This window comes from Typopeltis vanoorti, chromosome 4 (genome assembly GCF_054136105.1).
Source record: "Typopeltis vanoorti isolate ZY-2024b chromosome 4, IOZ_Tvanoo_1.0, whole genome shotgun sequence".
Taxonomy (NCBI): domain Eukaryota; kingdom Metazoa; phylum Arthropoda; class Arachnida; order Uropygi; family Thelyphonidae; genus Typopeltis; species Typopeltis vanoorti.
Genome location: NC_143552.1, coordinates 19,084,464 through 19,100,629, shown reverse-complemented (window position 1 = coordinate 19,100,629; position 16,166 = coordinate 19,084,464). Strand labels below are relative to the sequence as shown.

Below are 16,166 nucleotides of genomic sequence, written 5' to 3'. Positions count from 1 at the left end.
GAAAAAAATGATGAATTAGTTTCCTCTGAGCATCGCATTAGGTGAAGACTTCTTTATATTTATTTCCTATTTTGTATGTGTTTCAACAAATGATTAGGGATGCAGAATTTATATTTATCCCGCAGTGAGCGTAACATCCTTTCTGTGTTACTGCAGTCGAAGCGACACAGGTTCCATCATAAGAGCTCTTCAGCTCAAGGTAAGTTGCTCTCTCATATAAACGTGGTTTTCTTCTAGGAAATTCCTTTTTTTATTTTATACAAAACAGACAAATCCTTCGGAGAATACCCACCCACCTACTCACTCATCTTATCGAACTTAGGCTGTAAGCTATATATATATATATGAGTGACACAGAAGATATCTACTCGTAGATATCCTTTATATAATATCTACGGGTGTATCTCATCCCCATCTTTAGTGCACCTGACATTTTTGTCCAAACAGAAATAAATTTTGGTGTTCAGTTATATTTCACTTTTTAAACTGCCCATTCATGGTAGTTTAATCGGCCTCTTGTGTTCTTGTTTTACAACCAGATGGGAACACATTTCATTGCATATGTTGACTTTTTTTTTTTTTAGTTCGTGCAAGTATTTGTTCTCTTTTCCTAGTTACAATACAGCCTTCAGCTATGGCCACAAGTGAAGCAACCCTTCGCGACTACATCAAGGTTTCTAAACAATTCCTGGGGCACTTTTCTACCTGAATATCAAATAAATGATTAATAATAGCAGTTATGTATATTCTGCAAATTGTTTTGTATTGTCAAAGTAACTTTATCGACCAATTTTAACTATTCACATTTCGTTTGTATATAATTATATTATTTTCGTTATGCGATTTATTGTTTCAACCAACTTCGTGACATTTCATGAGAGTTATGGAAACATTTTCCAAAATTCGGACATTAGAATTACTAAAAAAAACTTGTAAGAAAAAAAAAATACTGAAAGAAACTGACCCTTCCGGAAATCGTAAAAGTAAACATAGTTTACAAATAAACTGACGGGGGGGGGGGGGAGAGAAGGTTGGCTACATTTTAATGGGAAGCCTAAAAATCCCGACGATATTTTCTTTTTCTTACCATTTATTTATTTTTAACATAAACATTTTAAAAAAGAGGTTCAGCCGTAGCTGGAAAACTCTTTACTTTTGGGCATTTTTAATTTGCGCTCGTTGGGAAAAATTTAATTTTTTGTCTGGAAATCTAAAACTGATGTAAGTAACGAAATTAGGTTAGTCCGCGTAAGTTCTCAGACAAACATGCATTTTTTGTTTAATTTTTTGTTCTTTGCTAATCGCTCACCCGTTTTTTAATCGTATTTTGTGTAATATAAACTATTTTTTACAGATTGCCTTCCCCTCACGTTAATTCCGAAAAGTGCTCGAGGCATGTTTACTGCCTAAGTTTGTTTAAATTTACCTGTTATTCATAGGTGGCGTGCCCAGTGGCACCTACCTTCGGCATTCTACCGAGTAGTTCAGGGCTTCACATTAGCCATGAACAACATTCCTGATACAAGTTTCGGTGGGAATAGACGACTCGCTAAATAGGTCAAATCATTTAAAACATCTCCCATTCCTTCTTGCATTCCAAGAGTTCAAAAACAAAACGCATACTTGTATGTTTGTATCAAGGCGGAAACAATAAGAAATTGCATTTACTTTTAAGAACTTACACAACCTCACTACGGCTTGCAAATAATGTTCTACTAAAACGGTTCATACTATTTTTTAGAGATGTCCCGTTATGATAGTAGTAAATTCTAGTGTAGGTGGCATTCTTTCTACTGTGCATTGGCTTGTAAAATAGTCTACCTACATCCGAGTGACTGAGTGTGGCTTTGAAAATCATACAGATTATTATTTTGTGTTTGTTCTGAACTAAACTGTTTATGATTTGTTACAAATAATAAGGTTTTAAATAGTCACAAATTCACTGCAAAGTGAGCTATGTTTCTGAACACATAATTCATTCACACAGAGGAATGCTATTGTGCAAGTTAGAAGACAAGAACACAAACATTTCTTTGTTATTAGCTTACTAATAACATCAAGTTTACTTTTAAAACTCACGTTACTCGACTTAGCTTTTAGTTGAAAAATACTTAGGTAAGTAAATAAATAAAAAAAAACCTTATAAGAACATCATAGACGAGATTCGAACCTAGATCATTCTAATTCTGTTCATTGCAACATTCCCATTTATTTCCTGCTTGTCTGTAAGAGGACATTTTTTTTTAATTGTCCAGGTTCATACTTATTTTTTATACTTAAGTATGCCCATTTACGAGTGTTCGGAGTACTAAATTTAGAAATCGAAGTCAATGATTCGCTCATTAAATGCATTATAAGATGATTCTGCCTAATCACGGGTTCTTTTCCGTAGATGGCCAGGCATCTTCTTCTAGTCTCGTGGCTACTTTCAACTCTGCGGGTATTACGGGCAATGTCGAGTTCTTTCCAGTGGACGAAGCTGTCACCATAAGAGGTTTGGTACGGAGCGAAGTTAGCGGAGATAAGTTCCAATGGAAAATCCACGAGTTTCCTTCGTATTCAATGTCTGTCACTCCTTGCAAAACTGAACAAATTGGGAGAATGTAAGTAAACCATCTTATCTCCCGCCCCCCTTTACTTTATATTATATTAGACTAAAAATTAACAATGCTTAATGTAACCTAAATATTTCATTATGCTATGGTCTCTCTCTTTTTTTTTAATTTAAATTTTGCTTGTTTACAGTCTTTCTTTTCTTTTTTAAGTTTTATTTAAATTTTTCTACGATGCCAATTTTCTTATTTCATTTCTTCTTCCTTTTTTTTTTAAATTCCCTCATATTATCTGTTTCTCTTCCAAACCTTGCTTTGTTTCTTTAAATTCAACTTCTGCCAAATATACGAAAGTCTGTATACAAACAAAGCCAACTGAAACGCTAAATAATTATTTCATAACAACATTATAATTTGGGACGGAAGTTTGTGAACATCATATTCAACTACATTAATTAAAAAAGAATACAGGATTCTCTGTTTTTCCTAGTATACAAGAGGATATTCTAAAAAAAAAAAAAAAAAAAAAAGTTCATCACCACGCCTTGCTAACTGGGAAATCATTCGGCAGCTGCCTCGCAGTACTGGCTTTGAATATCAGACCGAGGTGTCTTTCAATACCCTTCCCCCATTAAGGGGAAACGTATAATGTGACATGCTTTAGGGCTTGTCTCTCTTTTCAAGGAAATGTGGGTTGGAAAATCCCCGAAATGTCTGAACATCTTGTGAGAACGCAGATAACGTGAGCTGTATTGTTGGGTACAACAGTCTTTTTGGGGATTATAATTGCAATTATTTTAATAAAAAGTTTCATGGAAAAATGCCCGAACTGGGGAAGCCTTGTGTTATTTTACTTAATTTAATATATATGGTATGAGGCTTTTCATAAGCATTTTTAATATTAATATTTGGCATACTCATGCTACTAGAATTTGTGGAAATGATAGTATGTTGTAAGAAAAAAGATATAGCTTTATTTCTAATGTTTCATATGCTTTATCTACATTATCATCATAAAATTTTTACTCTCACAATAAGATGCACGATCGCCAAATGAAGAGAAAAGCACACTTGAGATAAATGCCTGTGATCTATTCAGGCATGAGCAAACCCTAGTACTTATAGGGCAGTAGTGGCGCACCCAGGCAGGGGGACAAGGGGCCCTAGCCCCCCCCAAAGAAAAAAAATAAACACTAGAAAATTTTCCAAAAATCTTTTCCTAATTAAAATTTATTTTTTTATTTATGTTGTGTCTTCTATTTCTATACTACTTGTCATGTATTGGCGATCGCTGCAGATGCTCAGTCATAGGTCGCATGCAGTACGTAGTGTGTATTCATAAATCGTCTACTCAACTCGCCCCCCCCCTCCAAAATTAAATCCTGAGTGCGCCACTGTAGGGCAGTCAGTCTTCTATTGGTTATTTACAGTCACCAACTAGAACTTCAGGAGAATGCAAATGCAGTATTTCTGATTTTAATTAGTCCTCATCAGGTCTTTCAACTTCACCTGAAGCAGTTTATTTTCAAGAATTTTAAAATACGAGTGTTTCTCATTTCTATACATTTTGACAGATTTCGTAAAAAAAAAAGTCTTTAATCTTTATTTATCCCATATTTTAATTCCAAGTTTACGAAACCCAGATGGGCGTTCTAATTTGAGTTCTATTTAAATCCGAAACTGCTCAACAGTGCATTAATAACTTAACATGCTATAGGAAGCTTCATTTTTTTTTAAAACCCAGATGTATTTATTTGTCAGCGAAACTTACCCAGCATTTAATAGCACTACATTAAAACATTACAAGTGCTATGACTATTTGAATAAGTTTGAAGTTTTAAAATTTGTTCACAACTCCATAGTTGCTAAACAGGCAGGAATAAAAGTTTGAAGAGCTGTCTACATTTTCTGTGCCACGGTTTTTTTTTTTTTTTTTAAATCAAAGCAGACCCATCGTCTCCACTTGTTATTTCATTTATGGTTAATATTCGTTACTCGCTGATGAATCTACCAACAGTTGCACATGACAATCTTAGAAAGTCTATTGTCTTCAAGTTAGGACAAAAAAGTAGGTATTCTGAATAGCTAACAGTGGCATTCCATATTTTGATTTTACTTGGAATTGAGAAATAAATTCCTACTGCCTTTATTCTCATTATTTCGAATCTTGATATTGTCATAACTTGCTTTACAAGATCAGTTCTTTCTATTAGGGACTTATCTTGTAAAGTAGGTTTTACTCATAACAACAAAGATTCGAAATTTTGTTCCCAGAGAGAAATCTAAAGTATTAAAACCTTTTAAATGTTTATGAAAAGTAATCCGAAGTGTAAGAAAGTTTAAAGAAAACTAAATAAAATACTCTCTTGTCTAAAGATAACAAAATGATATATTAAGCACTAAATACGGCTTAACGACATACTAAAATACTTCGCTGTGCTAGTGGAAGCATTCTGCGTCTTCTTACTTATCACAGGAGAAATTAGGAGGAGGCCTCCCTCCTTGTCCCATCCCCTTTCGTTCCTCCCAGTGTTTCAGTAAATACCAAGTGAGTTCTTGTCTAGTCAAGAGGACCAGGGACAGCTGTTGAAGCAAGATCGCCAATATCCAGGCTGGGAAGAAGGTTATTAATGGCAGCTCTAGGAGGTAAACGGCTATCAGTAATACAGTGGCGAAGTCTAAAATATTAGCAGAACGAGGCGACACATCTGTGTCGTAGCAGACAGCAGGATAAACAAGCCTGAAATCTCTCCGTTTTCTCTGCCGTAGATTTTAAATTAAATGTTAGTAATCAGCGATGAGTTTTGCAATCTGGGATTGTTTTAGATTCTCGGTCTGTTTATGGAACACTCCTTCCACATAAGGCATCCGCGTTTTTTTTTCTTTTTTTTTTCCCATTCGCTTCTTGTCCCCTCTTCCTCCCCCCTTACAAAACAATCGGTCTAAAGAATACATGTATCACATAACGAGCCGAGGAACCAATGGAGAACTGAAACCACCAAAGAAATAGAAGTTAATTTCCACGCAGACTCTCCACTCGTGATCCAACGATGAAATAATTACTGTATTTACCATTTCCTCTTCAAGAAATACTTCTACGCGTTCTAAGAAATTTTTTTTTTGTTTCCAAATAGCTATCGAAGCAGTGTTCCAAGAAATCGATTATTACAGAGCTATAATAAGCTGTCTATTTCTTGAAGATATATTGGCTTTTCTTGCGTGCTGTTTTATAAATCGTTTGCGATATTAGTTAATGCCTTAAAAGAATACTAGTTTAGCAGCAAAAGTTTTCGGTGAAGAATAAGCAATTAAGTAGGAATGCTCACCACTTGCCAATGATCTTCAAGTAGTAAATGGATTTTCAAATATGATTCTGAACTGTATAACTTCCAGACTGCTTTATTCTTAGTTTCAACCATCCCAAAGATCGTTAAAACTATTTTTTTTTTTGCATATCTTATTTTAGTACATCATAATTGACTATTATAATTTGAGCATTACAAAAGCTAGCACAATGGATGTCATATGATTTTACAGATAGCGTTAGAACAGTTCCTCTTTCTTATCACTGATTTCTCAAAATTAATCGTTATTTGATTGCATACAGGGATGGAATTTTTTTTCGTTCACAATTAAATGAAAGAAAACAGTGAACGCATTTGAGAAACATGATACACGTAACGATGCCTCAGTTGCCTGAATCCCATTCTAAGCAACAACAACATTCGAAATGCACAATGGATCATTACATGTACCACTACTAACTGTTAAGTAGGATTTAATCAGTACTTAATGATTAATTTATCGAACAAAATTTCTCCGCTGTCTTGTGAGGACAGTTTTTCCATTTATTGCCGCAGTTAATAAAACCTGAAATAGCTTATTTCAGGTTTTTCTTTACACAGGAAGGAACATCGTTGAAGCACTCATAAAAACATCCTGAATGTTTTCCTCATACTCCTCACGTCTAACCAGCTGCTAAATATTCTCTCTCTTGTCTGTGTAATACATGTCTTCATCAAACAGGTTAGCTTGACCTATTTCCTACTTCGTGAAAGACAAGACCTAAAAATGAGGAAAATATGCGATAAAGAAAAAGGAAGCGGAAAGTTGTCTTCAGAAGAAGCTTATATCCGTCCTTTCTTTAACTAAATGGTCTGAGATAGCTGCAGGGAGGAATAATATACGCCGAGTGATGCAATGCATATTATTTCATCATGTGCCCCTCTAATTTTTACTTGAGGAAATCATGAAAAAGAACGACAAATGAAACGCATTTAGCTACTAGGAAAACATAAATCAGTTCCCTACTCCAATTCTCATTCTTTCAATTTCAGTTGTGTCATGAAATGGGGGAGTGATGAATATATTCTGTCACAGATTCCTCTCAGTATCTGCTGCCCCCTCAGGGACCCGAGAAAGCAGACATTTTGGTTTTTTAGCGATGGATATAAAATCACTTCACAGTCTGCCCTATATTTAAGATAACACGGCCATTATTAAAAAAATTAAGATTTTTTTCATTTAGAGATATGTGGATACTGTTTTTAATGCAAGTATAACAACGACAGCAATTTAATGAGTTTCTAATAATAAAAGACGTTCCGTGCTTTCTTGAGTTTATTTTCAAGAAAGCTTTAAATAACTATTGCTTCTTTTAAAACTATTGATTAAAAAAAGGGTCTTATTTGTTGAGAATTTAATTGCTAAACCGAATATTATTGTCTATTATTAGATCGCTTAGGACATATCTAACAGTAAATATTTAAAAATCGAATTTTTGGATTACTTGGCACATTTGACATTTTGCCAATTTAAAAAAAATTTAAAAGATATATCTTTATATTTCTTTTAGAGTTTTGTCACATAAACGTTGGGAAATAAAGATAACATCTCTGCTTATCAACTGTGTTGAGGCACTGAGATGCTTTTCATGCGGCCACCCAAGTTAGTAGAGAGGGTAGAACTCTTGGTAAGAAATTCCTGTTACACAAGGCATAATGAGCAGTGACATTGTCATGGTGGGCAGGTCAGTTTTCAATTTTTCGAAGATAATTTTCTTATGACATTTCAGGGGTGTGATGTGATGAAATGTTTCTATTAGTCTTTTGTCCGTTTGGATGTTCTCAGTGGTGGGGGAAAAATCAACATAACTTCGGAATTCAAAATGCAATTTCTGTGCCTTTTTTTTTTCTTGTGGTCTTCTGGATCTCTTGATTTTCATCGCAGTAAAATACAGTGTTTTTCGGTTTACGGGTTATAATAGTACACTCATAAATCTCTGCGCCTGTTTTGCCAAGTTCAACTCACAACTTGTGTACCTGGCAATTCCCACTCGTGTAAAATAATACGGTGATACTGAGCACGCAGGTAGACATGTGCAACAGCAAGGCACGAATACATCGAGCAGTAACAAATGAGCAATACGAGAATGACTCATGCATAATGCAGTCATATGACTATGACCCTGTCTGAATGTCCATCGTGTGACAATATTGTCAAACAATCAATGTTTCAATAGGATGATTTGATGACGGCCCAAAGTAGAATACTTCTCGTCGAAATATGCTTCCTTATATGTAAAATTTGTTAATATCTAAAAGCTAATAGTTAGACATTTCTATTTGATAAGATGATCACCAGAGGCTTTGATTAAAATATGATATATTTTTTGTTTGTTTGTTTTAACAGTGAAGTTCTATATGCTGGTTGTCAGTGATACGTTGTATATTTTACTAATAAAGCAGCTTCTTATGTTTATTCTATGTTTTTAATTTATTTTTATTTTTCAGCTAACTTCAACGAATCCACTTTGCTTCTATTCGAAATTATGTAAATTCCATCTAAAATCGAATTCTCTGATGATGAACATGCTAATTATTCGAGGTCGAAGGCCGAGGCAATTGTTTTTGTTTCTTTATTCATTTATATGCGTGTTTGAAGGCTAACACCGAGATAAGTGCGAAAGAGCACTGTATTATTCTTTCGACCTCTGACCATTTGGTAAGAATTATCAGTTGCGGCAGGTTTTGGTATTTGTTCGGCAACTCTGGGCGTAGAGAAAGAATCTTATGATACGATTGCTCACTTCAAAAATAAAACATTTATTTTATTTTTGTTCGTACCATGCCATAGTAGTCAAGTGTGACCCTCGGCAACAGTAAACAAGAAACGACCTTGGTATATACTTTCCTTGTGTCGCGTAAAAGTCGGACGGGTTTGAGTAATATTCATTGTGGACAATGGAAATTATATCACTGTGGATGAGCGTACACGTGCCTTTGTTAAAACACAGAAAACTACAGAGACAAATAAGGGGAAAATCGTAAGTGCTACTTGAGAAGAGAATTGGAATTTGCACAGAACATCATTTCTAAGTCTCCAATCACGATAAGTTTTCATTGACCTTTTAAGTTAGCTTGGATGTCACGTCGTTCTTTCGAAACGTGTTGGTTAAGGGGGTTTAGAAATACATGTACAATCATCCCTCGACTTATGTCGAAGTTCCATTCCATCCGGAACGGAACCCCGACATAAGTCGATACATTAAATCAACAGAGTTATAGGGGTTAGCGACTTAACCATAATAAATATACTGTCATTTTAATTTTTAAACCTTATAAAACAGTAGAATAATCGGCCAAATCTTCCTCCACAATCAAATCCTCGTTGGATCAGGTGGCTACGGCTCTTCTGTGTAACCTTTTTTTTTTTTGATGAAAATGTCCAGTGTGCTTTGCTTATTCCTCTTCTTCTTTTCATCATAAATTTGTTCATAGCAAGCGAACGCATCATGTACTTTCGTTTCTCTTATTAAGTAGCGTTCAACATTGGGGTCCATGTCTTCAGCCATTTTGAGAACATCGCTAACTGCACAGAACATTTCTACAAGATCCTTCACTGTGAATTGTTTAACTACTGTATGCCCACAGATGCGAGACCCTTCGAAACTTCTGCGCATGTCAAAAGGAGAATCCATTCCGATAATAGGGTAATCAATGCTTTTCGTGGGATGAGCGTTTATAATTGTAAGTTGGAAAATTAGCTTTTCTTTTATGGAAATTCTAGTTCTTGAGGTAGTAACTATTCTCCTTGAACAACAGTTGGAAAATTTACCTATAAAGCACGTGATTTCGCGTGATGGTGACCAATTCGTACATCCTTTATTTCTTTCTCCCCTTCAGCATAAATTGGCTATTCTTGTCACAAAGCCAAGGTCGACTCTACGAAGTGTGGACATACAATACCTCTTCCCTTTCTCGTTCTTCCTCTTCTGCAACACGTTGTTCTTTCAGTTCGACTAATTCTTTGGTCACTCTTCAGGGGCACTTTCTATGAGTTGAACTATGTCGTCATCATTCACTTCGAGATTCAGATTGTTTGCTAGGCCCACTATTTCTTCACTCAATTTACTAAGGTCTTCTTTATTTTTTTCAAAACTTCCAAAATCGTACACAAATCTTTTTAATGTCTTTTTCCATATACCACTCATACATTGAGAGGTCACTTCATCCCAAGCCACAGCAATTGCATGAGAGTCCTGATCATTTATTTCCTTCAGTGGCAGAAATGGCTTGTGAATAACACTGCAAGAGCTCCCTGATCCATCGGTTGGATCAATGAAGTAGTGTTTGGAGGGAGAAAAATGACCTTGATCTTGGAGTGACAATCACCGATGTAAGGTGGATGACTTGGAGCATTATATTTAGAATTAATAAAGTTTTTTAAATTCCATATTTTCTTTCACACCATAGCTTTCCATTTCACTCGCATATAATAGTTAATTAAAGCATCCTCAAACAATTTTTGAGTCATCCACGACTTTTTATTGCTCCGATAATGAACTGGAAGAGTAGGCTTCCAAATGTCCTCACTGTGCCATATCACAAATGGTTTCAGTTTATATTCAGCCACATTACATCCTAACAGAATCGTAATACGGTCTTTAAGAGCCTTGAAACCAGGCACAGATTTTAGCTTTTTGTTGTGGGTGAATGTCCTCTCAGGCATTCCTCCCCCCCCCCCCCCAAAAAAAAAACAAGGTCTCATCCATATTAAATATTTGCTGTGTCAAATAATTTTCCTCAGTAATAATACTTTTATCCAATTTCTCCACAAACTCGTAATTGAGCCCTGCTTTCTATTTCAACATGTTGAAGAGACTTAGTGCCTTAGCGATTATGGTCACAGTGCTAAGGGGTATTCGCTTTTGGTTCAGGTCCTCTATCCATGATGCAAGTAGCTTTTCCATATCACCGATAGGACCTTGTCGTTGCTTCGTCGATTTAATGGAAGCAGATCCTTTCACAGCCTCTGCGATTTTATGCTTATTTTTCGAAATGGTCGTCACTGTAGAATGAGACCATCCGATGTCATGTGCGATCACATTGACGGGCTTACCAGCTTCATGTTGCTTTATAACTTGCAACTTCGTTGCAAGATCAATTGCTCGCCTCTTTTTCCATGATTCTTCACTAGGTTTTTTTGATTAGGCCGCTATATTGTAATATTTAACGATAATACATAACCTATTTCTCAAACACAATCAACAGAAGAACTGTTGAAGACACGTGGCGATTGCCGAGGGAGTTTGCCGCTGAATGTGCTGTTACCACTGCGCATGATGCATTCTTGCTAAATAGAAACCTTTTTACTTTAAGCTCGCTTGCGCCTTGTTCGAAAGTATAGTCGTAAATGTTATTTATTCCCTTATAGGATTACGGACGTATCTTCGAGTAGACGTAAGTCGAGGGATGACTGTATTATATTGTTTGCTGACTTCTATCCCCCCCCCCTCCACCCCAAAGTTCAGTTATCGGTAGTGCAGTTGTTATACTGGACTCACTAAATTACTCCACCGATGCTCAGTGATTGTTTCTAGTGGTTAATAAATGCAACATTTTTTATTTTTATTTATTTATTTTGCTTATTCACTTATTATCATGCAATAATTAGAACTAATATTCAGCTCGTTTGCAATGTAGTAAACAGGAATATACGCTAACTTGAAATTTCGAGTTCTACGGGAAGATAAGAAAATTAATGACAGTATTAATTGTTCTGTCATTACGGCACCCAATTTTTACGAGTTTTAATGAGGATTCGAGAGAGAGTTTGCTTCTGCTACTGTTGGTTTGTGAATTAAATTAGTAGCGTTTGTGCACAAATGCCAACTTGTGCTGCTTTGTGCGATATTCACAGGGACAACCGCCTGTGACCAAGTTCTGAATCAAATTTTTGTTGTTGTCTTATGAATGGAATGGAAGTTTTATCAGTTAAGCATCACCGTTATCAAATTCTTGATATATATCCTCGGTGGGGGGGGGATATCATGATAGCATTACATGAAAAACTTACACCATTACCAACTTCCTATCTACAATTTTCCTCCAAATCAGTCTGTTACCTGTCAAGACTCCAACATTATGAGATCTTATATTTCTATCGTCTAAGGCACTTTTTACTGTATCGATCCACCTATATCTTGGCCTTCCTCTGGATCTTTTTCCTGCCAACCTGGCAAAAAACACTTGTTTCGCTAAATCTTTCCTCTCCCATTCTGCTTAAGTGACCATACCACTTGAGATTAGCCCTGCTAACACATTCCTGGATGCTGACAACGTCAAGTTCTTTCCTAATATCCTCGTTAATATGATATTGCCATTGATGTCATGTTCCTTTCATTAATCTTCCTCAGAACTCTCATATCAAAGGTCTCCAGTCTCTGATCACGTGTTTTATTTCTAACCCAACTTTCTCATCCATAAGTTTAAAACCGATTTGGACACTGTCTTGTATACAGCTAATTTAGTGTTTTGGCTAATTTCTCTCTTATTCCATATGAATTTATTCAATTGACTTCCTACCATACCAGCTTTGTCGAATCTGTCGTCTGTCTCCATATTTAATTTGCCAAGTAGCTGGAAAATATACGTAGTTAAATTAACTGACGATACCGTACTCTGAAATTCGTATTTTCTTCCTCTATTTTGTGAAAGGTAATATCTCCGTCCCGTATGCAATTAAAAAGTAAGACTGCTCTGTTGTCGATAGTGTTGCCAATACAAGCATCCATTTAATCTCGATTGGTTGGCTCAATGAATAGCAGTCTCTCTGCTTTCTGATCAGCAGTTTATACATTCGACTCATACTATAGAATGCTTGTTGGAGACTTGAAGTGGCTTGAAAAAAGAGGTCTCGATCTACTACCGAATTATCTGACTCTCAGACGACTCGTGGTACTAAAGTGCTCTGTTTCTGCTACCCCCTCTTGTGAATTTCATCGTGATATACAAAACAAGATTAAACGACGACTAAATGAGTTCACCAAATATGGTACTTGGGTAGTTATTTCGTTCAAATGGGCAGCCTATACTTATCAATGCAAACACAAAGGCTCGGTTTTTCTATGTAAAGGTGAACGATTTTGGCAGGGCTTCGTGATTTCAGTACCGTATCTATTCACTGCGTAAATTACGAGTGAATAAGAAGAAAACTGTTTGTATATGAACTGAATGTAAACTCATGATGATGAGATTCAGCGTGTACAATCCCACTGCTGAGTGAAGGCCTCTCTAATGCGAGAGGGTTGGGTCTGCTTCTCCCCCAGTGACCCAGTTCATCTTGGGAGGGTGTATATTTTTGTACACTTGTATATGCACGTGCGCAATTAGTGAAAAACATCGAATCCTGCAATGGTTGTGGATTCCAGCTCTTTAGCTGGAGAGCAGATAATCTAATCACTCGTCCAACCAGTCCGGTTGTGAAAGAATATCATACCTAATTCCAGTCTAGAATGACAGAGAATAAGAAGCTAATTTTCCACCCTGTTAACAGTGGCTCGTTTCCCCCCCTTTCTTTGTTTTAATTAATCTATAATCATTAGCGCTACAGTAGTAATCGAAATTAATTTATAAAAATAGTAAGTTTTATTATTAGAAAAAGCTTCAAGAAATGTTTAGTTATGTCATCTTGTCAGTATTATAAAGGCAATTCCTTAAGATCTCATACCTCACTTTCTTCTTTCAGGATTAACGACATGTCAGCCGAACATGGCTACCTGGAGTCTGGTCATGACTTAATCGTGTCGGATAAGAGGAGTGCCACGAGTTCCAACTCGATTCTAGAAAGAACTCTCGTTCTGAAAAGTGTCATCACAGGTCGCACTGCATGCGCTCCGATCCGTTCTACAAGCCAGGTCCGTACGTACCGAGCACAGTTCCACACACCCATAGGAGGAGAAATAATTCTAAGGAAGAGCAGTGCGGGAACATCAGTTGGGTCGCATCTGTATTACGTGGATGGAAGCCGTCGCGATTCTCTTCACAGATGGACGATCCTGCAAGATAACACTGCGGGCTCACCGGAAGAAGTTGTCTTGAATGAATTAACTCAGTGTAAAGATGTTGTCGACTTGCTAACTATCCTGGCAACTCCCACTACAGAGCTAGCTGTCGGAAATGCTCCAAATCTCCTAACAGGACGTTCATTCACGGTATTTTCCGAAGTACCGGAATTCGAGGCAGATGGCGCACTTTACATCATCCTTTACAGTGATAAAAATCTGAAAGAACCATTCGCGTGTGCTCAGTTGCAGTTCGTGAAACCAAAAAGAGCATCCGCGAGATTCAAGCGACACGTATCAGGCGAGATATCATTTTCCCAAGAATCACCTTACGACCCAACTCTGGTCACCATCGATTTGGATCATCTCAATCAAGAAGCATATAGTTTTGGAGCAGACGAACTGCCGCTTCTCTATCGGGGAGACGATACAGTAGTATGTCCTAATATACGAGGAGTTATATATAATCCCCTTAAGGTGTTACCCGATAGTGTTCCTGAACCGGGGAAGGGTACCTACGATCAATATGCAGCTGGTGATTTAAGCGGAAAATATGGCACTTTGCATAACCGAAAGAAACAGTTCTTGCAAATAAGCGACCCCCATCTGTCACTTTTTGGAAAAAATAGCGTCATCGGTCGGGCCCTTGTAGTCTATTATCCCAATGGTAAGGCGATGGCTTGTTCCAATATCGAAGCAAACAGCGTTCCCATAAAGACGGCATTTGCTACCTTTGACGAACCCTTACAAGGTCAAATTATTCTGCGTCAGGAAATGGAGGATCCAAATGCAGACACTTCGATCTACGTGGAACTTTCTTATCCTGAAGATACCATTCTACAGAAGACTTTTCACCATCGATGGGCGGTGCATAGCAAAGAGGTTCGGCCTTCCAGACAGAGATACAGCACCGAAGAGTGTGGTGATGCAGGACCCATCTACAACCCATACAACGTATCCACTGATGACGTCTATCCTTGTTACTGCTCCGGCAATACACCTGAACGCTGCCAGATTGGCGATATTTCAAACATTCTTGGCACTTTGGATGTCCCTCCTTTCAAATATCTGCATGGTCAACCCCAGATTGCGCGCTACTTCTTCACCACTAGAATGCTGCCTTTGTTTGGACCACTGAGTGTAGTGGGGAAGTCGTTAGTGATGAAAAAGGCTGACTTCGGTCAGGAATGGCTGAGCTGTTCCAACATTATTGAACACAGTGCATCGTAGTCATATCCTAAGCTGAATCATACTCCATGCAGTGCATAAATGCTTGGTGTGTTTTTTCTGGGTATCTCAGAGTTATCATCCCGTTTGGCTTATATGTCAGTCACAATCCGACACCTAATTGAAGAGCAATGAAGATCACCGCAGAATTGAAATGTTCTGAAGTTTCAGAATGGCCAGAAACTCATCAAAGTGATGCGGCTCTTGACCTGACATACCGGATCGAGATGGAAGCGTATCACAGTAGACTAGTTTTAATACATGTAATTTTGAATTAATTTTACGTATTTTATGGAAATGTAAGAAGATTGGATTTATATTTAAATATAAGAAGAATGGATTTAAGCCTGTTTCACCATTCACTGTTATGTCTTTTTGTTTCTTAGTCTTTTTACCAAGTCACTTTTGGAAATATTCTTTATCATTTTTAAAAAAAATTATTTCCTTCTTTAAATTAGCTCATTGGTCGCACTGAAGGATAGGGGTACAGTGGGTTGCCACCGATACAAAACACCTGCACAGAAAATTAGTTACAGGAGAACTGCACTACACTGACATAACGCGGAATTTTAATTCTCTGCCTAATATGGTTTTAGGTTACCTTCTTTTGTACGGAGAATTCCTGTACATGTCTAATGATATCAGTGTAAATGTGCAGCCATTTTTAGTCCACAAAGCATTCAAGAATTCATAGAGGAGGGTTTGTTCTGTTCGTAGAGGGAGAGAGAACATTCCACAAGTGTTAGATCCGGTGAATTCTCAGGCCATTTAACACGGCTAATTTGTGTTCACTCGAACCAATTCCTTCCATCCGCTGACTGGACCATTATTGTTCTGAAAGATCCTGTCTCGGCAGTGCAGTATTGGCAGAATGCACGTGATCTGTTATAATAAGCTCTGGCGACCAATACATAGAAGATCACGGTTCCTCACTTGGGATATGGTTCCTGCACTTCTCAACGTTGTGTGACAACTTCAGCAGTGGACATCGAGGGGATGCACCTTTTGCTTACCATGAAAATCCGCTTTTCAAGTTCCTTCAT

General features: G+C 37.1%; 1 protein-coding gene across 2 annotated transcripts in view; it reads left to right on the top strand.

Annotated features, from left to right (window-relative positions):
• Positions 1-15,413, top strand: part of LOC150107143 (uncharacterized) — a 46,612-nt gene extending 31,199 nt beyond the window's left edge. The window contains exons 2-3 of one of the 2 annotated variants that reach the window (XM_090391025.1): positions 2,393-2,603; positions 13,581-15,413. In XM_090391025.1, coding sequence (XP_090247151.1) covers positions 2,563-2,603; positions 13,581-15,126 — 1,587 coding nt within the window. In that variant the 5' untranslated portion in view covers positions 2,393-2,562 and the 3' untranslated portion in view covers positions 15,127-15,413. Of the gene's footprint in view, positions 1-2,242; positions 2,604-13,580 lie in introns of those variants that run through there. The other variant, XM_090391023.1, reaches the window with a different exon arrangement.
• The last annotated feature ends 753 nt before the right edge of the window (positions 15,414-16,166 follow it).